The sequence below is a fragment of the Esox lucius genome, chromosome 7, assembly GCF_011004845.1.
Source record: "Esox lucius isolate fEsoLuc1 chromosome 7, fEsoLuc1.pri, whole genome shotgun sequence".
NCBI classification, from domain to species: domain Eukaryota; kingdom Metazoa; phylum Chordata; class Actinopteri; order Esociformes; family Esocidae; genus Esox; species Esox lucius.
In genome coordinates this window covers 4623692-4649624 of record NC_047575.1, presented here as the reverse complement: position 1 = coordinate 4649624, position 25933 = coordinate 4623692, and the positions used below count along the sequence as shown (strand labels likewise).

The 25933-nt window shown below is 41.2% G+C and overlaps 3 protein-coding genes across 9 annotated transcripts in view; 2 read left to right on the top strand and 1 right to left on the bottom strand.

The window, feature by feature from the left end:
• Nucleotides 1-2075: 2075 nt before the first annotated feature.
• cldn2 (claudin 2) lies at nt 2076-4273 on the top strand. Of its 3 annotated transcripts, XM_034293404.1 has the most exons (3): nt 2076-2256; nt 2392-2487; nt 3128-4273. In XM_034293404.1, exon 3 carries the CDS (start codon nt 3139-3141, stop codon nt 3910-3912), a length of 774 nt encoding a protein of 257 aa, XP_034149295.1. In that variant the 5' UTR covers nt 2076-2256; nt 2392-2487; nt 3128-3138; the 3' UTR covers nt 3913-4273. The 3 variants fall into 3 exon arrangements, with proteins under 3 accessions (XP_034149295.1, XP_034149294.1, XP_034149293.1); XM_034293403.1 differs by having other exon boundaries at nt 2077-2233; nt 2392-4273; XM_034293402.1 differs by having other exon boundaries at nt 2077-2256; nt 2392-4273.
• Nucleotides 4274-6095: 1822 nt separating this feature from the next.
• Nucleotides 6096-24993, bottom strand: rbm41 (RNA binding motif protein 41). Of its 3 annotated transcripts, none has more exons than XM_020048237.3 (7): nt 24780-24993; nt 19932-20048; nt 13606-13807; nt 11622-11826; nt 9235-9758; nt 8277-8424; nt 6096-7914 (listed from the first exon to the last, which is right to left on the bottom strand). In XM_020048237.3, the coding sequence occupies exons 2-7, from the start codon at nt 20045-20047 to the stop codon at nt 7706-7708; spliced, it is 1404 nt and encodes a 467-aa protein (XP_019903796.2). In that variant the 5' UTR covers nt 20048; nt 24780-24993; the 3' UTR covers nt 6096-7705. The 3 variants fall into 3 exon arrangements, with proteins under 3 accessions (XP_019903796.2, XP_034149292.1, XP_019903797.2); XM_034293401.1 differs by lacking the exon at nt 24780-24993 and adding an exon at nt 23212-23387; XM_020048238.2 differs by lacking the exon at nt 24780-24993 and adding an exon at nt 21001-21092.
• Nucleotides 23990-25933, top strand: part of klf8 (Kruppel-like factor 8) — a 43044-nt gene continuing 41100 nt past the window's right edge. The window contains exon 1 of one of the 3 annotated variants that reach the window (XM_010864928.4): nt 23990-24560. In XM_010864928.4, the coding sequence (XP_010863230.1) occupies nt 24534-24560 (27 nt within the window). In that variant the 5' untranslated portion in view covers nt 23990-24533. The remainder of the gene's footprint in view (nt 24561-25933) is intronic. The other 2 variants (XM_010864927.4, XM_010864929.4) reach the window with 2 other exon arrangements.

Sequence of the window (25933 nt, the reverse complement as noted above, 5' to 3'; positions counted from 1 at the left end):
GTGCTGTAATATTCCGGTAAACTTGTAACAAAAGGAGTCTGTCAGTTTCTGAGTCACTTTGGATGAAGTTGGGCTCGACTGGCAATACTGGAAGTATGAAAAAAGGATGTCATGTCGATTCACATAATGTAGTTTCCTCATACAAATCAGCAGCCAATCTTCCCTGAAGTTAATGCCCCAAACTGGTAACATATCCTGGTAAACAACCCACAGAAAACTTTAAACCCATTGAGATCCCAGCTGTGATGTGGAACCACAATGTCACCGAGCATGACTATCTTTTTATACGCTTTAGTTTGGCCATGTTGGTCCAATGGAAATACCCTTTGTGGCGCAGTATGCCCGAATAAACTCTACTGCTGGAAATGAAGCTGTGTTTCTGGTGCATTTGGACCTTGGACTTCTACAATAACTCACAAAGGTGAGTACACCCCTCACATTTTTGCAAATATTTGATTATATCTTTTCAACACTGAAGAAATGACACTTTGCTATAATGTGTAAATTGTATAAAAGTGTACATTTTCTGTCCCCTCACAATAACTCAACACACACCCATTAATGTCTAAACCACTGGCGAAAAAAGTGAGTACACCCCATAAGTGAAAATTTCCAAATTGGGCCCAATTAGCTATTTTCCCTCCCCGGTGTCATGTGACTCATTAGTGTTACAAGGTCTCAGGTGTGAATGATGAGCAGGTGTGTTAAATATGGTGTTATCGCTCTCACACTCCCTCATACTGGTCACTGGAAGTTCAACATGGCACCTCATGGCAAAGAACTCTCTTAGAATCTGACAAAAAAATTGTTGCTCTACATAAAGATGGCCTAGGCTATAAGAAGATTGCCAAGACCCTGAAACTGAGCTGCAGCACGGTGGCCAAGACCATACAACAGATTAACAGGACTGGTTCCACTCAGAACAGGCCTCGCCATGGTCGACCAAAGAAGTTGAATTCACATGCTCAGCGTCATATCCAGAGGTTGTCTTTGGGAAATAGAAGTAGGAGTGCTGGCAGCATTGCTGCAGACGTTGAAGGGGTGGGGGGGGTCAGCCTGTCAATGCTCAGACCTTACACTGCACACTGAATCAAATTGGTCTGCATGGCTGTCGTCCCAGAAAGAAGCCTCTTCTAAAGATGATGTACAAGAAAGTTTGCTGGTGGTGGGAGTGTCATGGTCTGGGGCTGCATGAGTGCTGCCGGCACTGGGGTGCTACAGTTCATTGAGGGAACCATGAATGCCAACATGTACTGTGATATACTGAAAGAGAGCATGATCCTCTTCCTTCGGAGACTGGGCCACAGGGCAGTATTCCACCCTGATAACGACCCCAAACACACCTCCAAGACAACAACTGCCTTGCTAAAGAAGCTGAGCGTAAAGTTTATGGACTGGCCAAGCATGTCTCCAGACCTAAACTCTATTGAGCATCTCTGGGGCATCCTCAAACGGAAGTTGGAGGAGTACAAGGTCTCTAACATCCACCAGGTCCGTGATGTCATCATGGAGGAGTGGAAGAGGACTCCAGTGGCAACCTGTGAAGCTCTGGTGAACTCCATGCACAAGAGGGTTAAGGCAGTGCTGGAAAATAATGGTGGCCATACAAAATATTGACACTTTGGGTCCAATTTGGTGTACTCACTTTTGTTGCCTGTGGTTTAAACAATAATGGCTGTGTGATATGTTACTTTGAGGGTACAGCAAATTTACGCTGTTATACAAGCTGGGCACTCACTAATTTACATTGTAGCAAAATGTCATTTCTTCAGTGTTGTCACATGAAAAGATATAATCAAATATTTACAAAAATGTGAGGGGTGTACTTACTTTTGTGAGATACTGTATCTCTCTTTCTTTCCCTCTCCTTAACTCACTACCTTTGCCTCACCCTTCCTCCCTTGCACCTGCTCTCTCCCTCTTTAACTCATTCCCTTCTTTCTTTCTTTCCTTTCTCACCTTCTCCCCTCATTTTAAATCTTTCAAACTCTCCTTCTCTTTCACCTTCTCTATAACACTCCCTCACCCCCCCCACCCCTCTCTTTCCCACTCTCTCCAGCTCTCTGCTCAGCTGAAATGGAGTGAGTGGATTGTATGCTAATCCCATTACGCCGTTTGGTGACATGTGAGCACAGATTAAAGCAGATTAGGAGCAGAGCACCATTCTCACTTAGACCGAGTATGAAGTCACACTTGTCTGTTCCCTTAAAGGAATAACATTTACATCTTTCAAGTAGGTGCAGGGACATTGTGACGGTACGTGTGTGTCTGATGGAAAGAGACTGTGTGTGTGAGATTGATTTTGTTTCAATCAGTAATGTAATGTTAGAGCTAAGATATTTTTTTAATGGGCTCCCGTTCCTAACATAGAAATTCTATGTTTACCCTCAGTTCCATAGAAGTGGCGGGAGGAGACAGAAGTGCTGCTCTCCTTGGCCTACCCTGTCCATCAGCTGGCCTTGTTGTGGCCCGGACTATGTACCAAAGGTCTGATTTAGGACAGAGATATGACTGCATGAATGTTTAACCAACTGTGCTAATAGGGATATCAGTGTGTGTGTGTGTGTGTGTGCGTACATGGAGAGGTGAAGGACATGATAGGTTAGAGTGACAGTGGCTTCACAAATACAGAGGGGCAAAACCTATACTTATCAGCAGAGAGACCGAGAAAACAGTAATGACTGCAGCTAGTGTAGACCTAGAAACTTTGTTATATTCACTCATTAAAAAAAACATATCTTTGACCGAGCTGTGGCAAGCTAGTGTGATGCTCCATTTAGAAGGTTTACAGGGTGGCTTAAGATTACTGGAGCACTGCTAATTCAAGTTTATAGGTAAGTTTTGTTAGTTTGTTTGAGGTTCCATGGCTAGTTGCAGTCTTGGAAATAGCATTGAGTTTAGAAGATTGCAACAAGGAACAGTATTGTGGGAGCAGTCGCTGAGGTACAAGTGTGACACATAGAGTGTGTTTGTGTGGGGGCTATTGACAGTGTATGAATTGAAAGGACCAAGATATTGTGAAAGTGAAGAGGAACAGCCAGAAGGTTTATCTACATCCTTATCACTGCCGCCACCACCAACACAGCCATGGCCAACGCTGCTCTAGAACTTATGGGCTTCTTCCTAGGTCTGCTCGGCATGCTGGGGACGCTGGTGTCCACTTTGCTGCCTTACTGGCGGATGTCCGCCCACATTGGGTCCAACATCGTTACGGCCGTCACAAACATGAAGGGGCTCTGGATGGAGTGCGTTTACCAAAGCACCGGGGCATTCCAGTGCGAGACCTACAACTCCATGCTTGCCCTGAGCTCTGACCTCCAAGCCTCTAGGGCCCTCATGGTGGTCTCAGTGGTCCTTTCCATCCTGGCCATTGCTATCTCTACTGTGGGCATGCAGTGCACTGTTTGTATGGAGGGCACGGCGGTTAAAAGCCGGGTGGCCGGTACCGGCGGATGCCTTTTCCTCACGGCAGGATTCCTGGCTCTTATCCCAGTGTCATGGACAACCCACGAGGTGGTCCACAACTTCTACCAGCCCGCTGTGCCCAGTAGCATGAAGTACGAGCTGGGGGAGTGTCTGTACGTGGGGCTGGCTGCCGCTATGCTCTCCATGCTGGGAGGCGGGCTGCTCTGTGTGTCCTGCTGTGAGATGCAGGACAGGGGGCACGGCGGAGGGAGAAGGCACGGCGCAGGGTACCCCTACCCGGGGGGGCCCACTGGGGGGGCCAGGAACAGCTCACACACCTACAGGAGCCCAACACTCCAGATGGCAGCCAGCGCTGCCGCCAAAGCGACAACTCTGGCAAGGAGTCACACTAGCACTACGACCCAGTCCAGCAGCCCCGCCCAGGGGGCCAAGAATAATCCACGACATAACCCAGTGGCGGGCTATGATGTTACTGGGTATGTCTGATCGCACGAAAACACACCACGCAGACTCTTACATGGTGCAGGGAATAACGAGCGTAACTGGTGCATGTTCGGAGCTAGCATTGTGTGGGTGGGGGGGGTTTGTGACAAACTATCGTGTGACAAGACTTGTACAGCACAAGTGAACTTCTGATGAATTATCTCAATGAACTTCTGATCAATTTGTACTACATGTACAGTGAGGCATTTTTTTTTTGATCCTTTGCTGATTTTGTACGTTTACCCACTGACAAAGAAATGATCAGTCTATAATTTTAATGCTAGGTTTTTTTTAACACTGAGGGACAGAGTAACAACAAAAAAATCCAGAAAAACACATGTCAAAATGTTTGCATTTTAAGGAGTGAAATAAGTATTCAACCCCTCTGCAAAACGTGACTTAGTACTTGGTGGCAAAACCCTTGTTGGCAATCACAGAGGTCAGACGTTTCTTGTAGTTGGCCACCAGGTTTGCACAGATCTCAGGAGGGATTTTGTCCCACTCCTCTTTGGAGATCTTCTCCAAGTCGTTTCGAGCAACTCGAACCTAAAGCTCTCTCCACAGATTTTCTATGGGATTAAGGTCTGGAGACTGGCTAGGCCACTCCAGGACCATAATGTGCTTCTTCTTGAGCCACTCCTTTGTTGCCTTGGCCATGTGTTTTGGGTCATTGTCATGCTGAAATACCCATACACAACCCATTTTCAATGCCCTGGCTGAGGGAAGGAGGTTCTCACCCAAGATTTGATGGTACATGGCTCCGTCCATTGTCCCTTTGATGCGGTGATGTTGTCCTGTCCCCTTAGCAGAAAAACAGCCCCAAAGCATAATGTTTCCACCTCCATGTTTGACGGTGGGGATGGTGTTCTTGGGGTCATAAGCAGCATTCCTCCTCCTCCAAACACGGCAAGTTGAGTTGATGCCAAAGAGCTCGATTTTGGTCTCATTTGACCACAACACTTTCACCCAGTTCTCCACTGAATCATTCAGATGTTAATTGGCAAACTTCAGACAAGCCTGTACATGTGCTTTCTTGAGCAGGGGGACCTTGCGGGCGCTGCAGGATTTCAGTCCTTTTCAGTAGTGTAGGATTTCAGTCCTTTTCAGTAGTGTGTTACCAAATGTTTTCTTGGTGACTATGCTCCCAGCTGCCTTGAGATCTTTGATCCTCCCGTGTAGTTCTGGGCTGATTCCTCACCGTTCTCATGATCATTGCAACTCCACAAGGTGAGATTTGCATGGAGCCCCAGACTGAGGGAGATTGACAGTTCTTTTGTGTTTCATCCCTTTGTGAATAATCACACCAACTGTTGTCACCTTCTCACCACGCTGCTTGGCGATGGTCTTGTAGCCTATTCCAGCTTTGTGTAGGTCTACAATCTTGTCCCTGACATCCTTAGACAGCTCTTTGGTCTTGGCCATGGTGGAGAGTTTGGAATCTGATTGATTGATTGCTTCTGTGGACAGCTGTCTTTTATACAGGTAACAAGCTGAGATTAGGAGCACTCCCTTTAAGAGTGTGCTCCTAATATCAGTTTGTTACCTGTATAAAAGGCACGAGGGCTAGAAATCTTTCTGATTGAGAGGGGATCAAATACCTATTTCACTCTTTAAAATGCAAATCAATTTATAACGTGTTTTTCTGGATTTTGTCTCTCACTTTTCAAATTACCCTACCATTAAAATTATAGACAGATTTCTTTGTCAGTGGGCAAACGTACAAAATCAGCAGGGGATCAAATACTTTTTCCCCCTCACTGTATTCAGCGCAACAATAATTTAAAATGGAACTCTAACTCTGAAACATGTTTGATAGAAAATTAATGTGTTTGTCCTAAATTGATTTGATTGCTCTCTTATATATTAAGGGCTCTTAAAAATAAACACACATTTAGAAAGTCAACACACACAGCAAAATGTACCTCTGCAACCATGCACTTCTTTCTGTCAACCTGGTATCTGTATTATGGCCCACTGGTTTGCTAACAGCAGTACAGAATCCCACAGCCAAATAGGTCTTCATGTTTTATTAAAATCACAAATGTTCATGATGAAATGCATTGTCTTCTAATACTGCACGTTTAATCCTACCTTCCAATTTGCAAATTTTTTAAAGAGATTTAATGAGATGTACAGATTGGTTTTCATGTCGGTTTGTGTTTTAAAAAAAGATTTCTAACACTGTATAAACAAACTTTCCATTTAATAACATTGCACTGCACTGAAAAAAACAATGATTGAGCTAAATAAAATATATTGGGATCTTCAAACGGTCATTCTATTGTCTTTATAACTGAAGTGACATATTGACACTGGAATATAATCTTCTGCAAAAGGGACGCTTATCTCCCTCCAATTCCAAAAACAGCCATGAACCATGGATGAAAGACAAACAAGAAAAGGGAGCATATAAACACATAGCAAAGTTTCCCTAATCAACAGTTGGTGTCTTTGTTGGTGACTCAGGGTTACTGGGGTTGAGGTTCTGTGAGAGGATATTGGAAAACAGGTTAGAGCCTGGTTTTTGTCTAGAGAAATTCTGTAGATAGACAAGACCTTTGTTTCTTTGTATCATTGGGAAAGCAAAGTAACAATGAGATTTGGTTCAAATAATTTATTGTCCTCAAAAACTGCTGCTGTCCAACAAATCCCCCAGATTGTAACCTACTGCTGGAGGGAAAGAAAATTACATTCTGTTCTCAGTATGTGATTATACTGTTACATTCAAACTTAGTGTGTTTTGAGGGTCTGGCACTTTACCAGAATACAACAACCCTGCAGCTGGTTCCTTTTATTTATGAACTGCCCTTCAATTCGAATTACTTAAAAACCAAGCATATCTTTTTACCGTTTTTAAGCAATCATCACAAATGGTAGTTCTATTTCTGGACTGATGAATCATGCTCTCATTGACCCTTCAATAACATAAGTTGTAGTTTAATTGTATGTCACTCCAACACAAAATGTCTGCTTTACTCAAAGGTTTGTATATGTAAACCCTCAAAACATAGTAAAAGCTATGATTTTGAGCTATCATGGATGGTCAGGTCCTGGCTACCATTTCAGTATCACATTTATTCATCCTCATTCCTCTGGTTTTTAAAAGCCAGGACTGTCAAACGTTGCTGTTTGAACTGCTGATTGACACTAAACACAGCAGATAAAAAACCCTAATAGTGATAACATCTGTGTAGCTCAGGTTAATTGGTAAAGCATGACACTTAAAATGCCTGGTTTGTGGGTTTGATTCCCATCGGGGCCAATATAAAAATATGCATTCAGTTATTTAAGTCGCTTTGGATAAGCACAGCGGTTACATTTTGTAATAAGAGGTACTTATTTGGACTTATAGGCTAGGAGAAAAAAAATTGTGGGAAAAGAGAAAAGAATACCATGCAAAACTCACTTAAGTGTTCCCTCCAGAGACATACATGAAGACTAAAGCCAAACAGAATCCCTAAACACATTAAAGTGGCATTCTTGTTAGTGGGACCAAGGGAGAATCACTTGTGACAAGCAGTGAAGTGTATTAGTGACCTCTAGTGAACACCAGTGGAATGACACTTTGGAGACTGGGAGCAAGATTTCTAAAACTCTTCAAATATAATTATTTTCATAATCAGATTTCATATTGTCAATGCAATAATACATTTAAAAAAATGCATGAATTCAAATTTTCATTGACCTTCAGACACCCACCAAACTGCACAATAACCAAAAATGTCAAACCAGTGGTTCCTGAAAAGCACCTAGACGTCTACCATTGTCTTCCTTTGACATGTGGTCAGTCTCTTATTCACGTCCCGACCGGTGCTGACGCTATATTGTCAGCAGCACTGGGATCAGGGAGAGACTGCTCGCTTCCTTCTTTCCTTTTCTCCCCCTCATTCTCCCTTTTCAGGTCCTGCTCCACCCTTCGCTCCCGGCTGAACTCTATAACCAGAGGTTTCCCTATTAACCGGTAGCCATTCACCATCTCCAAAGCTCTTCGGGCTGTTTCTGTGTCTGGAAAATAATAACACTTACCCCACTGTAATACGATGTAGCATGTAATAAAATGGTTTTAGGATGTCTTATATTTAATGTGTACAATGGCAAACATTTGAACAGGCATGTTGCCTAGTGATAGAAGAAGAGGGTGAGTATGTAGACGCTTGGTTAGTCAGTCACCTTAGATACAGAGAAGGAGAGTGTATACAAGCAATGTGAGCCTACCTGTGAGAACTAGAGCGTGTTTGCGTGCGTGTGTGCGTGCGAGGGAGACAGAGAGCGTGAGAGAGGGAGTGAGAGAGTAAACTCAGTCTGTCATCTGATAGTGTCTGTGTGAGTAAACTTTGTTATCTAATAGTGTGTTGGTGTGCATGTACCTGATAGTGTGATGAAGGCCTGACCCTTCAGTCTGCCAGTGAGCAGACGATATAGCACTGGCCGGTCGACGTCATGATCAAACCTGGAGAACAGCGCCACCAGCTGGGACACAGAGGCATGAGCGCTCAGATTCTTCACGCACAACACCTACAGTGACAGGGAGCGTGAGGCAACAGGTATGAGATAGCATGGAGTGACCCAGGCTGCAATTTCCATTATATTTTGGATGACAGTTATCTGTCACCAATCTGCGTGCACTGCTGCAGGGTCATGGTTGCTTTGCTAAATCACCATGCTCGTTACAGCAAGCATCAACAACCAAACATCATATAGTGAAGAATCCACATTACGTAAGCACTGACTGAACTGTATAAATCTGTCCTGTCTTTGGTCAGCTGTTTAATTTTATAATGGCTGTGACAGTTATTACACTTTCTCGATAACGTTAATATGAAACATATTAGTATGCTTTGAAATATTTGAAAAGCAAAAGTGCCAGCCATAGGTGAGGTTGAGTGCTAATTTTGGCTATTTTAGTGTTTTTAGTTAAAATAACTCGACAACAACTCTGGACAACCAGCCAACTGATGTGGGAAAAGGCTATCCAAATGTGTACATGATGCAATTGAGAGAGAACCTAAATATGAATGATTAAAAAGCAGCCTAATAGGATTTATTACTCTGTATTTGAACTACATTTTACATCAAGTGCATTCATAAAACCTTGTCCAGAGTTTTAGAAGACAAATAAAAACTGAAAGTAGATACTAAAATAGCTCCCAAAATTACAGGTGGGTTGACTTAAAAAGTCTCAATAAACTATTTTTTCATTTCATATAGATGTTCTGTATTTCATACAAGTCTACCTGATGTGTTAAGTGAGTAATATGCTCTCAGTGAATAGTTATTAAAAATTAAATGATATAAACTGATTTTTTTATGTTGGTAATCCAGTACCTTTGATGGTACCCCTGGCTGGTAGCTGCAGAACCGTGGAATGTTCCGGATCCCTTCCTCTGTTTCGCGGTTCTTCTGAATCTCTTCCTCTGAAATCTCCTCTACTTCGCCCTGGACCATCATTGGTCCCCCAGTGCCTGATTTTGCCACACCACACAGGCTACCAATTGGCTGCCTCACATTGATACTCTTTGGAGCTGCCAGTCGCTTGTGTCCAGGTCTGTCTTGAGCTTGTGATTGGCCAGAAGCCTCACAAGTTATGGCTAATTTGTCAGAGTCCTTGATCCCGCCACTCAATATATCAGATTGACAGACAGGCAGGACATGTGATTGGTCAGTGATTTGGCATGAGCTCTGTGATTGATCAAAGTCAGTCTGTGGTCGAGGTTGAGGCAAAGATGAGTCTCCTGTGGACTCCTCTGATACAGCTTTCTGTTTTCTCCTGTCAGTAAGCACATCTCTGTACAGGGAGTCCAGGGGATCTGAGGAGGATGCCCCCTGCTGGTCAGGTTGTCCATCTTCCTCTGTAAGGGACATTTAAATGTTAGTATGTCAAGTCTTTCTTTTTTTGCTGGTATTTTATGCTTTATTAGATAGTATGTGCACTAGAGGAAGCATCCCAGACCGCGGGAGTAGGCCAAGCCACAAGTGTTAGTACTCCATGATCTTTCCCACTTCCCACATTTCTATCAATGAAAGCATGAAATATCCAAAATATACAATGCTTGTTAAAAGTACTCTTTTTGATAATTCCATTTTAATGTACCGTTTATGTTTAATATGTCATTTTAAAACACTGACACTCAAAATGTATTATTGTATTCTAACATATGATGTATGATTTTTTAAATAAAGCAAAATACACTGAACAAAATTATAAACGCAACACTTGTTTTTGCCCCCATTGATCATGAGCTGATCTAAGACTTTCTCTTCGTACACAAATGCCTATTTCTCTCAAATATTGTTCACAAATCTGTCTAAATCTGTGTAAGTGAGCATTTCTCCATTGCCGAGATAATCCTTCCAACTCACAGGTGTGGCATATCAAGATGCTGATTAGACAGAATGATTATTGCACAGGTGTGCCTTAGGCTGGCCACAATAAAAGGTGTTTATAATTTTGTTTAGTGTATGTTGCTTCCATGAATATTCCATCCCCACACATTTATATTTGGTAGAGACACTTTTTGCTTCAATAATAGCTTTAAGTCAGGTATTCTGTGGTCTTGTAATGGTTTCGATTCCGGCCTATTCTTCTTGGCAGAGGATGGTCCAGTTGGAACGTTGCTTGTGTCTGCAGTTTTCAGATAGTGCCAACGATTCTCAATGGGATTGAAGTCTTTCATCAGGTCACTATAGGACATTCAACTTTCTGTTCTTGAGCCACGTTGCTTTTGCCTTGTGCTTGTAATCAGACCTATTGACAGGTGAATTTCCTCCAACGCTTCATTATTTTTTGCAAATTAAGGCAGGGTCTCTAGCATTATTTCCATGCATCTTGCCCAACCTTTCTTCCTATCAACAAGATGCCAAACACCTTCTGAAGAGAAGGATCCCCATAGCATGCTGCTGCCATCGCCATAGTTCACTATAGGAATGGTTTGTGTTGAGCATGTGTTGGGTCACATTCATGTTTTCAGATTGTGTTTTTTCAGTTGTTGGCCTCTCTGTGGTTTCTCTCACAAGTGTCCTTTGTTAATTGCTGTGCTTTGAGGGATAGTCTTTTCCTGCCAATGTCTGAGTGGTGTAACGCAGATTCCACTTTCTGATTATTGACTGTTCTCACTGGGCTATTCAATGGGGCTGTCATATTGATAATGAGCTATTCATAAGCAAAGTTTTCTCCTTCCTATTTTTTTTGTTTAAATCTCCCCACCTTGTTATCATGCTCATTCCCAATGAGGCTGTTAGCAATCTAACCAGGTTGCGCTAACATCATTCACTCTACTGTTGCTAGCATCAACTCATCAATTCTTATTTTGGTCAGCCCTGAGTGTTTTGCGTGCTGACATTCACAAAGCGGAGATGGTGTCAATTATACTTGAGGTCCGATTACTAGCTTGCCCCTTGGGGTTTCAGGCTGAGAGTTCTGTAAAAGCGCTTCATAAATACATTTGATTGAATGATTAATTGACTTGAGCAACACAAGCTGACCAGTTCTTCGTTTTAACAGCGTTTGAATTACACAGAGAAAAACAGAACCAGCATACCATCTACATTGTGTAGGTGTGGTAAATGAAATTATTTGGTATCTGGGTAGTGGATGTAGTCATAGAAAATAACGCAACATGTTTTGGAAACTGATATGGAACTTCAGCTAACTCCTTTTCTACCTTAAATGTTTTTGCCAGGCACTAGGTATAATACATTTCCTAATGCCTCACCTTGGTGATAGAGAGCAGTCAGGAAGCCCAGGCGGTCATTGCCATGGAACAGGGCCTTCTCAATCTCCATCTCTCTGCGGGACAGAGGTCGGCTGGCTGAGAAACGCTGTGGGCGGGACATGAGTTCCGACCTGGCGTCTATCTTATTCTGGATCACCTGCAAACGCTGCTGTCTTGCCCCAGGGGCTGCACACACTCCATGACTCTGTGGGACCGAGAAAAAAACATGGCTACCTATATCACATTGCCCAGAGTGCTCGCAATTGCACTATGATGTATGGAGGGAAAATGTATTTAATCTCTCAAAACGAATTAGTATATGGTTGAACATATTTGCCTCATCCACACAACCCATATTGAGGACCTGTACTAAGCCATCCTATTGGCTACTACTTCATCGATTTACGAGGACGTTACAAATTCAATCCATATAGTGAGTGATTTTTCTTTTTGATCCCCTGCTGATTTTGTATGTTTGCCCACTGACAAAAATGAGCAGTCTATCATTTTAATGGTATGTTTATTTGAACAGTGAGAGACAGACTAACAACAACATAATCCAGAAAAACTCATGTCAAAAATTATATTAATTGATTAGCATTTTAATGAGTGGACCATAGTCACCAAGAAAACATTTGGTAACACACTACTGAAAAGGACTGAAATCCTACACTACTGAAAAGGACTGAAATTGTGCAGAGACCGCAAGGTCCACCTGCTCAAGAAAGCACATGTACAGGCCCGTCTGAAGTTTGCCAATGAACATCTGAATGATTCAGAGGAGAACTGGGTGAAAGTTTTTTGATCAGATGAGACCAAAATCGAGCTCTTTGCCATCAACTGGCCGTGTTTGAAGGAGGAGGAATGCTGCCTATAACCCCAAGAACACCATCCCCACCATCAAACATGAACGTGGAAACATTATGCTTTGGGGCTGTTTTTCTGCTAAGGGGACGGGACAACTTCATCACATCAAAGGGACAATGGACGGGGCCATGTACTGTCAAATCTTGGGTGAGAACCTCCTTCCCTCAGCCAGGGCATTGAAAATGAGTTGTGGATGGGTATTCCAGCATAACAATGACCCAAAACACATGGCCAAAACAACAAAGGAGTGGCTCAAGAAGAAGCACATTAATGCCCTGGAGTGGCCTAGCCAGTCTCCAGACTGTAATCCCATAGAAAATCTGTGGAGGGAGTTGAAGTTTCGAGTTCCCAAACGTCAGCCTCGAAACCTTAATGACTTGGAGAAGATCTGCAAAGAGTGGGACAAAATCCCTCCTGAGATGTGTGCAAACTTGGTGGCCAACTACAAGAAACGTCTGACCTCTGTGATTGCTAACAAAGGTTTTGCCACAAAGTACTAAGCCATGTTTTGCAGAGGAGTCAAATACTTATTTCACTCATTTAAATGCAAAACAATTCATAACATTTTTTTAATGCATTTTTCTGTATTTTCTTGTTGTTATTCGGTCTCTCACTGTTCAAATAAACCTACCATTAAAATTATAGACTGATAATTTCTTTGTCACTGGGCAAACGTACAAAATCAGCAGGGGATCAAATAATGTTTACCCTCACTGTAACATATCATACATATTGGGTGGACGTAAGATCGTGGAGTCCATCTTTACTGTGACAGCACAGGCACCTTTCTGTTCCAGCGGTGCTGGGTGGAAAGCAGAAGTCACATTTCGGTGGGACTCAAATGAAAACAAACATAATGCAATTCCTCACTTGAACCCATAATTTACTCTTGCTTATTTACAGTTTGGATGGGTGTCTGGGTGACTACAGAGACCCACAAATCAAACCATCAATATCAAGCTACACAGCCAGTTCTTTTGTGTGTCTTGACAAAGACTTCCTGTGAGAACATCTTATTGTTACATTCCTTCCTTCCTTGATAAGAGATGAGGGATAAGGGTGTAACCCTGTAATGGTACTGAATATGATCCAAATGTTCCAAATTATACAGATTTACCTTGTCAGAGCTCTCTGCTTGGTGTCTGTTCAGCCACAGTTCTACTTCCAGGTCTGTGAGCCCCAGCTCCCTGAGACTGGCCAGCTCCCTCTCCCCATCCTGGAGAGCCTGAAACTGCGATAGACTCCTCACGCCGGCAGCCTGCTCTCCGAAAGGCTTGTACAGTGCCGCAGGGGCAAAACACTTCCTCTTTGCAAAACATCTGGGACAATATGTTAGTGGTTTCTAAGCCTATTAACGAAATACAAGAGACTAGGAGTTCTAACATTATTTTCAGCAATTTCATATGAATGGGATGGTTTAAAGGTGGGCTGCAGTCACATGATTGTTCCATTGAAATACTGCCACAAGGTGAGGGAGATGGCTTGGCAAAAAACTACTGACAGATTAAATGCATAAATCATACTAGACTACTTATTGTTACATTTTTAATTAATGAACATTCAGATCACTAGATAAGTAAGACTGGCTATATTATCAGGCTAGATGATACAGTGAGGGGGAAAAAGTATTTGATCCCCTGCTGATTTTGTATGTTTAACCATTGACAAAGAAATGATCAGTCTATAATTATAATGGATTATTTGAACAGTGAGAGACAGAATAAAAACAACAAAATCCAGAAAAACGCTTGTCAAAAATTTAAATGACTGAAATAAGTATTTGACCCCTCTGCAAAACATGACTTAGTAGTTGGTGGCAAAACCCTTGTTGGCAATCACAGAGGTCAGACGTTTCTTGTAGTTGGCCTCCATCAGGAGGGATTTTGTCCCTCTCCTCTTTGCAGATCTTCTCCAAGTCATTAAGGTTTCGAGGCTGATGTTTGGCAACTCGAAATTTCAGCTCCCTCCACAGATTTTCTATGGAATTAAGGTCTGGAGACGGGCTATGCCACTCCAGGACCTTAATGTGCTTAGTCTTGAGCCACTCCTTTGTTGCCTTGGCCGTGTGTTTTGGGTCATTGTCATGCTGGAATACCCATACACGACTCATTTTCAATGCCCTGGCTGAGGGAAGGAGGTTCTCACCCAGGATTTGATGGTACATGGCCCCGTCCATCGTCCCTTTGATGCGGTGAAGTTGTCCTGTCCCCTTAGCAGAAAAACAGCCCCAAAGCATAATGTTTCCACCTCCATGTTTGATGGTAGGGATGGTGTTCTTGGGGTCATAGGCAGCATTCCTCCTCCTCCAAACACAGCGAGTTGAGTTGATGGCAAAGAGCTCAATTTTGGTCTCATCTGACCACAACACTTTCACTCAGTTCTCCTCTGAATCATTCAGATGTTCATTGGAAAACTTCAGACAAGCCTGTACATGTGCTTTCTTGAGCAGGTGGACCTTGCGGGCTCTGCAGGATTTCAGTCCTTCACGCAGAGTGTCTTACCAATTGTTTTCTTGATGACTATGTTCCCAGCTGCCTTGAAATCATTGACCAGATCCTCCCGTGTAGTTCTGGGCTGATTCCTCACCATTCTCATGATCATTGCAACTCCACGAAGTGAGATTTTGCATGGAGCCCCAGATTGAGGGAGATTGACCATTCTTTTGTTTTTCTTCAATTGCGAATAATCACACCAACTGTTGTCACCTTCTCACAAAGCTGCTTGGCGATAGTCTTCTCGCCCATTCCAGCCTTGTGTAGGTCTACAATCTTGTCCCAGACATCCTTGGAGAGCTCTTTGGTCTTGGCCATGGTGGAGAGTTTGGAATCTGATTGATTGATTGCTTCTGTGGACAGGTGTCTTTTATATAGGTAACAAGCTGAGATTAGGAGCACTCCACACCTGGGAGCCAGAAATCTTTCTGATTGAGAGGAGATCAAATATGTATTTCACTCATTAAAATACAAATCAATTCATATCATTTTTGACATGCGTTTTTCTGGAATTCTTTGTTGTTATCCTTTCTCTCACTGTTCAAATAAACCTACCATTAAAATTATAGACTGATAATTTCTTTGTCAGAGGGCAAACGTACAAAATCAGCAGGGGATCAAATTATTTTTTCCCACACTATATCTATATGATATAATTTAAAATTATGTTGTAGGCTAAGTTACATAACTGACATAACATAGCCAAAAAATAACATGGCAACAGCTTTGATATTAGATATCAAGCAACTTCCCTCGCAGATCATCTGATAGCATAGAGGGTGACCACTGATGTGGCACACTTTGTTTAGCAGAGCATTCATTTTAAATTGCTCAGCATGACTAAGAAGAGTTGATGCAATGGTGTCTTTCAAAATGTAAATTCCAGTTACAAATTATCTTAACATTGCTCATATACCAGAATAATATTTTTTACTTTGGGAGTGACATTGTGTGAGGTTTCATAGGCCTTTTGCAGCTACATGTTAGTACTATGACATACTTGGTTAGGAAAGGAAATACCAGTTTTTTTCTGATTGATCTGCAAATGTGCATCCAAATCCAATTATTACTATTCTGCCTGACAGTGTGTGGACATATCCCCCCAGTAGATACCTGTACGTTTAGGTTATGGAAAGATTTCCATTTGACATAGTCTGCCTCCACAGGTCCAGATGGGGACTGGGTGTTTCTGTAAAAGCACTTTGTGACAACTGCTGTTGTAATAAGGGCTTTATAAATACATTTGATTGATTGATTGTCTCAACATTACATTTAGTTGTGCATTAATATCACCCCAAGTTTGAATATTTAGCCAGACACCATTAATCAGTGTTAAACTGATTAACGTTTCTTACGAGGTTTACTTCCACCACAAATAGCATCTAGGAACAGTATGGCTTTTGCCACTGGCCATTTTAAAAGCTTATAAGCCAGTAATACTAGCATGTTTGTACTTGGAATAGTCATAAGAATTGTGACTATTCCAAGAAAAGATCAACTTTACACTACCAAAGCTATTTCAGGGCACAAGAATGTTCGACATTGATTCAATAACTATCAATGTAGGTGACGATAACTGACTTTTTTGTCAAGTAAAAAGACGAGACAATCGTGGAAACCCTTCCTCTTTCACAGCGCAAGTAGTTGTGGTGTATATTACCCTAAAAAGCATGCATGGGTGCATACTTAGAAAATCCACTAGAAATAGTAGACCATCCGGGAACATTTGGGATACTCTTTTCTGCAGACAATGGTTTGAGACATACTATTCTGGCATACTATATAGTATGCGATTCAGCATATATAAGCAGTGCCTCTAAAGACCAGCGAGTTGCCACGCTTATGGCATGTCCATTCCTCAACAACCCTGTGGATAAAGGTGCTCAGATTCTACACAGAGCGTTTACACCACCAGGCCCAAGCGTCTTCAGACACAGAAGTTCTCCACTGGGCTTCCCTGATGAGTGTCAGTGGGAGAGGTACAGGTTCAGTAGGCCCAGCGAAGTTTACCTATGCAGTCTGCTGGAACCACACATAAGGAAGCACACTCAATGCAGCCAAGCCTTGACCACTGTTCAGTCTGTCTGCATAGCTCTGCGTTTATTTGTATTTGGACATTCTTGTACAGTGTTGGTGATGCAGAAGGTATTGAGAAGGCAACTGCATGCAGGTAAATAAGGGTAGGTCTTGCTCTAAAGCAGTATCTGAATATTTTCACTTTCCCTGGTCATCTCGAAACAAAAAGAATCAAGGAGGCGTTTTATTCTGTTGCAGGTATGTGATAGTTAAAATAAATGTAAAGTACACTGCGCTGACAATTATTAGGCAAGTCGTATTCCTCAAGATTTATTTTATTGTTGAACAAACACAATGCTCTCAGTTAATCCAAAATATCACTGAACCTCAAACCTGAATGTTTAACAAAGGAAAAGTGAGTTTTGATCTTTCTCAGGGGAATAAATAAGAATTATTAGGCAACAATTGGTGTGCAGAATTATTAGGCAACTAATAAAAAATAAAAAATTCTCCCAACTCATTTGTTTATTCAAACAAAATTATGTGTAACAAATAAGTAACACAGAATGAGAATTAATTAAAATGTTTGTCCTTATATTCAGTGACCAATATAACCACCCTCTTTTCAATAACTGCCATGAACCTTCCATCCATGGAGTCTGTCAGTTTCTTGAATTGTTCTCAAACAACTTTTGCTGAAGCAGCAACTCCCAAATGCTGTTCAAAGAGGTGTATTGTCTTCCCTGACTGTAAATCTCATGTTTGAGAAGGGCCCACAAATTCTCAATAGGATTTACATCAGGAGAGGAAGGGGGGGCCAGGTCATTATTCGGGCATCTTTGTGGCCCTTGCTGGCCTTTGCTTGCCTGCCAAGCAGTGGAGTGGTATGCATGTGATGGAGCATTGTCCTGCATTAATTCTGAGGATTTCTTCCTGTACCACTGTTTGAAGAAAGTATCATATCAGTCCATCTTCAACCCAAAAGGTCCAACTACTTCATCCTTAATGATAGCAGTCCATACCAGTACCCCTCCTCCACCTAGCTGGCGCCTGACTGAAGTGGTGCCGTGTGTCCATTAGTGATCCAGCCACGGGCCCGTCCATCTGGTCCATCAAGAGTCACTCATTTCATCTGTCCATAAAACCTTAAAAAAGATGTCTTCAGGTATTTCTTTGCCCAATCTATACAGTACATTTAAAATATTATTCAGTGGTGGTTGTGTTTCAGCCTTCTTGACCTTCGCCATTTGTCTCTGAGCACTTGACACCTTGTACGTCTGAACACACCAGGTAGGTTGCAGTTCTGGAATTTGATGCCACGGGAGGATAATGGGTTCTTGGTAGATTCATGTTTAATTCTTCTCAAGTCTTTTGCTGTTAATTCCCATCTTTTCTTCATGCGTTTTTTGCACCCCAGTTGACTATTCGCAACAAAATGTTTGAGTGACCGGTAGTCACGCCTCAATAGTTTAGCTATTTCAAGAGTGTTGCATCCGTCTGAAAAGCCTTTTACAATTTATTACTTTTCAGTGTCAATTCAATAACATTTTTGGCCCATTTTAGCTGAGGTCATGAAGCTGCCTAATAATTATGCACACATTGATATAAGGTGTTATTCACTGTTGCCACACCCTCCCTCATTACACCAATAAATTTTACCTGAAAATGATTCAATCCAATGAGCATTCACGTTTATATGTTTTGCAGTTGGAAAATGTGCATAGAAATAATTTATACGATCAGAAAACTCACTTGCCTAATAATTGTGCATGCAGTGTAGCCTAAAGGTTGACAAGCCTGTGTATTAACGTCATCCTCTTTTTCAGGCCTCCCCAATATTATAGGCGCAAAAGACTATGTGCATGACACAATATTATGACAATGTAGGTCCCATTCAGTCCCAATACTGGCATACTTACTATAAACTAAACAGAACGTACTACCATCACCTGCGAAGTACGTACTGTACTTGTAGTACTTAGTATGCGATTTGAGATTCAGCCATAGTCTAGGCCTATGTCAATTAACTATTGGCTTTTGAAGACAGTGAAAGAGGTAAGACATGCTTTTCTTAACTTGTTTATTTCTATTGATATGTTCTTTGGAACTAAATTAAAGACATCAATTCATGCTTGGTGACAATGACAGAAAGAATTCCGAACGTATGTTTCCGACCACGGACAGGACAAAAGTGATACGAGTGAGAAAATACATGGAACAGTCTTTTGGGATTCTGTTTCCGCCAGTTGGACATTCTTTAAAACACCACTAAATTAAGCTTGACAGTTAACTTGCGAGGGAGCAGGCTAGTTCAGAGGTATAAGTTACCTTGGTTACTGAGCAGGGACTCCTATAAGCTACAGTAATGGAACGGAACTCTAACTTAAATTAGCCAGACTTTTTGAAATATGCCTGGATTTTCCTTTATCTGCCTTGACGGAATACCCCCCTCCAGGTCATTTGGGAAGGATGTGCTGCTCTCTGTTTTACAAAGGTAGAATCTGTTGTCACGCTTGTTTTGTCATGTTAATTAACTATTTGTTTGCAAGGTGAGACAGTTCAGCTAAAAAGTATTTCTGATGGATGATCATGTGTCCTGAATGCACCTTTAAGGCAAATTCTGCAATGTGCTGATGAGTTAATGTTGCTAAAAGAGTCTAAAGAACTAGCCACTTGTGTCTTGATGTGGATAACTCACTGGCTGTCTGGCAGTGGAATGCAATGGGGGACGTCACCCTTAGTTTTAAGTGTGTAGTAAGAGAATATGCAAATAGTATGGCTGTGGCAGTAGGAGGTGGTGTATGATGTTACTTACTAGGTAAAGCTACATGAGCTTTCAGTTGGCAGAAAGCCCCTATATAAAACCAATTGAGTAGAAGTTTTGCCAGTAAACTGTGCGGTTGGTGCTATTGTAGATTTGTGCTTGAAGGCTCACCTGTCTATGTTAACATCCGTGTCCAGTTGCTGCAGGAGCAGGCAATGAAGCTGTCTCTGTCCCTCTGTCTCCTGTTCCTCCAAAACTGGACCATCCTCACATGCATGACGGGTCATACTGGAACACACACAGTATAAAAATGTTTACTATTGGTCTCATACACTTATTCCATCAAAAGAATAATAAAAATACATTTTAAGTGAATGAAATGTATGGATTGGTCTTGAGATTATAAAGAAAGGATATCCATGCATTCTCTACTAAAGTTATCCAGAGCAGTTCAGGCCTACTACAGTAGCTATGTTGGTCTATTGTACCCGAAACAACGTAGAGACAGGTTGCTTAGAATTAAAAAATACTCAAACATCCTTCTTCAATACTCTTCAGGAGGATAATGGATTTAGTGCCACCCTATTAAAATATTGTTTCTACAATGGTTTTGGTCAAAACAACTACCACACCAGCACTGCTACGCTAACAAAGGTTTTAGCACCCTTTATGTACAAAATGTTTGTTTATCATTAGGATGACTGTATTTCTTTGATCTACAGTGGATATCAAATGTCTACACACCCTGAAAATAAAGCTTTTTTTCTTGAAATCAAGATAAATCATGTCAGACCATATGTTACACTTTATTAAGATCCTGTCACCAACCAAAACAAAGTGAAGTGAATAACAAATGGATAATTTCCCCCCCAAAAATGAAAAAACACAAAACAAATGGTTGCATAACTGTGCACACCCTACAACTAACACTTTTTGGAAGTACATTTTGCTTGGATTACAGCAGTAAATCTGTTTGGATAGGTCTCTAATCTTTCTATAGGTTTGAGGTGAGGGCTCTGACGGGCTATTAAAGAACACTGATGTTCTGTTGCAGATAGTTAGGCCTATTGTAAATGTATACTGTTGAATCTTTATGGCAAAAAGAAACAAAAAATATCTTTAAGCTACATATTAATTCATCAGAAGTAATTAACTTTCCATTGATCAGCACAGCAACTGAACAAGAGGACTGTGTTGGCAAAATAGGTTCTGGGCTTACAGTGGATTGCAAAATATTCACCATTCAATCAATTGTGCACATTATGTATTGTTACACCCTGGAACCAGTGCTTGACTTGAGCCGGAACAGTCCGGAACAGTGTTCCCGGTACTTCTAATTTTAGGCAAACAGCATTCCGGTTCCTATTTTAGGCAAAAGAGCAAGCCTTATTGGTTAAGCCTTATTAACACATACATTTTGATGAACATATTCTAATGCGTGATTTGGCAGTTCCTGCACTTAAGTCAAGCGCTGCCTGGAACTATTGCAGAATATAAAAAACTACCCAGATTAAATTACAACTACAAAACTAAGGCTCAAATGCAGATATATTTCAAATAAATATTTTCCATTTTAAAACAAAATGTAATGTCGGAACTAAAGGCTCAAAATAAATGTATAACATTTGAAAGATTCAACCTTTGACCACTTGGTTCACTTATTCTGTTTTGCACTGGCCTTTACAATGTTTCAGATAACTATATCTCAGGAAATATTTGTAACGGAAATGAACAGTAGGTACATCATTTTCATGTTATACATTTGCAGACAGAGAAACCTATGGAGCAGTTACTTACACATGGAACTTGAAAAATGAATAAAAGACATGCAATAGAAGAGTTGACATGTAATGTTCAATTACCATGTATGATCTATTCCAAGAATGTATCCTTCAAATCAGGATGACAAGTCATTGTTTTGTTTAAAGTTAGTTAGAAAGCTAGCAGTACCTAGTCAGTTTACATAATGTTTGCAAAACCCTGGTAGTGGGAGGGACTGGGCTAAATCAGGAAGCATCACCTCACTAGAGTTGGAGTCTTTTAGAAAGAAGAAAAGTGTTTGTACATTTATCAAGATATCTACTGACAGGAACCTCATTGAAAGGCTTCCAATGGCTCTGTCCATCAGGGACAACCACAACGACACACAATTTGACTGGTAACACATCTATATGTCATAAAGGTAAGGGCTGCACGATTAATGAAATTATGATAAAAATTAAGATTTTGGCATTTGCAATGCCAAAACTATCACAATTATTTTGGCTCCAAAAACAGGTGAATGAGACATGCATCACACGAGCCAATGGGCACATGTTGTCCGTCTCATCTTTTCATGTAGGTGGTCTATTGAAATTTTGTTATGCCAGATATTGTCCCGCATCTCTCCACAACAGCATGGTCATTAAGATTTTCAGCTTCAAGGTCAGAGCCTGAAAACATAATTGATACAGAAGGGTTGAGAAAGTTTATCCAATTACCGGCAATGATGCAAACCACATTATATTAAATGAGTATTAGGTTTTAGACACAGGTTATACCTTCAAGTTGGTACTGATACATGTTTCAAATGTTTCAATAATTACATTAAACTATTTTGTTTATTCAGTTACGCTGTTTACACTCAGATATTTGCACCCAGGCATTTTTCTATATCTAATTAACTCTGCTGTTTCCATACTGTATATGTATATAATGTATCACATGAAGAGTGTGTAATAGATATTAGCATACTGCATAAGTATTCCCCAACTTTACTCTAACATAACCTCTGGTTCAGACAATTGTCTTCAGAAGTCAAAACAGTAATGGAAGTACAGGAGATAATTATGGGTGTGCCTTGTATATACTGTGTAGTATCCTAAAAAAAGGTACACAAGAAATGTAACATCATCCTTTGTAGGTATGGGTATTATTCTACACATTGATTTTGACAAGAAATTAAAGTATTGTCTTATACCCTACTGTTAGGATAGTGGAAAACCTTGCATAGTTGTGTTAAAATATATATATATACATCGAAAGTGCTCCTAAAATTTCAAGATGTTGTGGTTGGGCCTGGTTACATGAGTCTATTTCTATGGAAAGGCATCAGGGCATGGGTAGAGGAGCATGTCAAAGCGACAAATAAAAGGCAACAAAATTTTCACTAAGACGGCTCACACACATGCACACAAAAAGCACAAAGATTCCATAAAACTTCCTTTAGCTTTATCTACAACTGTCGTCAGCAACCAATTATACCAGTGCTACTGGACTTGCTGGCTAAGGTTAGCGAACGAGTAAATCGCATTTCAGCTATACATTGTAATTAATGCGACAATAACGTAGTTATTAGTTACAGTATTATTTAAACAGTTATATTTACACACAATAAAGTCAGTCAAATAAAACCACAATAAACATATGTAAAAACATTTGCGAGCTAGGTATTATTATTATTTTTTTTTACCGTCGCATGTTTTCGTGTGGTTCTTCCTTGTAGAAAGGAGTTTGGGACTCTGCGCGGAAACATGGGAAATGTAGTGAAAATTGTGATAGATCAGTTTCACTCTCGAGATCAAACAGAATGTTTGTAGAAATGATTAGTAATGGAAGTGGAAATTGATAAGTGGAAAACTATGAGGACAGAAGCCATCCGCGAGGGTTTAGGTTTACTGCATAAAACTTGTTTTCAGGTTTTCAATGTGTCATACTCAGTGTCCTCTCTCCTTGTCTTCCTCTCACAACCCATTGGGTGAGAAATTCTTACGGCAGTATAGGGGAAGTCAACTAAGGATTATGAGTTTTAGGTTCCTGCTCATTCCACTAATAACCTTAGTTGGCTTGTAGACGCCCAACTCGCCTGATGGATTTGCTAGACAGTGTAAGTCGCACAAGTTGCCGCAACACCAAGAGCCCCTGGAGGATATAGTCTAGAGTTGTGAAAGTGTACCCAGAATGTATATATTGGTTTAAGAACTGATGTCCATATCCACCATGTTGATTTGTTTCAATACTACAGCATTGCTTTCTAATGTACTGTATGTGATAATTGTCATAATTTAGTGTCCTGTACCTTTAAGAAAATATTTTTTCATAGGTACCACACCCTTCCTACGTCATGAATGAGGGTGTGGTAGAGAAGCCCCCTCTTAGCACATAATAGACAGGATATAATAAAAACACAAACATTTAATTTTGGGTCTTACTTTGACTACACTGAATAGGTTCCAGGCTAGTAAATGACTGCAATGCAATATTGAGGTCGGTCGCTACATTAACCTGATTGACATCCGGTACAATTTACTTTACGTCATAATTACGTTGACATTGTGTCAATGTATTTGCTTTACAGTAGCTACATGGAACATTAAGCAAATGCATGCACATTTACAGTGTGTAGTTTTCGGGCATAGTTAGCTCGGTAGTTCTCTACTCTGCGGCTGGCTGCTCAGTTTCTGATTGACAGAGTTGAGGGGTGGGGACGCAGGGTGGGGTCACAAGCAGGGAGAGGCGGAGGAGAAACGAAGAGAGCGAGAGCCCAACCCAGTAGGCTACACGGCAACAACACACCGACAGAGACGCGACTGGGGAAGGAAATATCTAGACGACGCAGTGGATATGATCTAAAATAATAACGGACGAGGCAAACAATACAACTTTGTCCCAAATAGCTAATTGATTCCTAAGGTGGAAAACTGCCAACAAGATTACTATTATTCAAATTTACCCCACCCGATCGACCCCCCCTCTACTCCACCCCTTCACCGGCGCTGCACCCTAGCCACCGAGATGCACACCGAGACTCGAAGCAAGAAAGTAAGTCCAGTCATGACCGTCCGTTAACTATTGACTTTACTCTGTTTAGCCAACTGCGGTCGTCCGATTTTTAAATGTTGACATTGTCACATCAACATGTGCCCGTTTAAACAAAACTGACGTGTGTGACAAGGGGTAAGGCAGTGGGTGTATATGGATTTCGCGTTGTACTCCATTAAATATCTGGGCAACGATTCTGACAATAATATAGCATGTTACCATAGGAGACTGGCGCAGGCTACTGAGAGATCTATCGCAGACCGGGATGTTGCCTCAATCCTTCCACATAGCTAACTGTACTCTCTTCTGTTAACGTTGACAATTAACGCGCATACAGATGGAGAAACTGGAACCGGCTAGCTTAGCTATGCAATCCTTCTTGTGACTCCCGCTCTCTATCATCCGCTCTCTGTATAACTGTACGTGCTTGTGGATACGAGTTTTGAAGCGTACTGAGTGTCTGTGTGAGCGAGGCAGGAAGGAAATAGTCACAGAAACTGCATCTAGAGGAAACCATCTTAGTTTCTTAAAGGGACAGTAAAGCTCGCTCACATCCCATTCCGAACCCTGGGAACGAGCCAGGTGCACTGCCTCGAGCTGAGGGACAGTGTATACGCACCTGGCTTGCGACGAAGTCCGGTTTAATAGGGAGGCAGGAGACACAAGACAATAATTCCTTCATAACCGAGGATAGGAAAGCAAACCCATATATCGGTTGCCTCAGTACCTGTGTAGACGGTTTTTATATCGTTTCTCCTTCTAGCTCTGGAACCTCGGTATCAGTTACCATTAGCCAATCTACAAACGTTAATATGATGTCAAAATTGTTAGTCTTTTTACTCAGAAATTGCAGAGTATTTATCGCTATTTCTGACGTTATTCGCGATATGTATTTCTAAATATTGTCATACATATACAGTTCATTATGTTGCTAGCCACTGTAATAATGCTGGATCAACTGACGTGTAGGGCAGTAAGGAATGCTTTTATTGGAGGCGAACAATGTACACATTATTTAAAACTTTTTGGGTAGTACATACTACTGTGCCTAACGGCAGTAATGGTATTAGTTGCTCTGACCAACTCCATATTTTGGTAACCAATGTATTATTGTCTTTACAACGCTAGGCAATAGTAGATTCTGTTGGAGAATACTGAGCTCAGGATAGAACCTGTTAAAGAAATCCCGTCCTACGCTCTGAAGGTACTGAGGCAGTCGGAGGTGTCAAGACTTCATCATTCACAAAATCATTATCATCCAACGGCAATAACAATAGGCATTCAATTATAATTGTATAGCCTATTAATCTATTATTGTACTGACAAAAAGTACAAAAGTCTGCATTTGCATCATCTCTATTAATCATCATGCT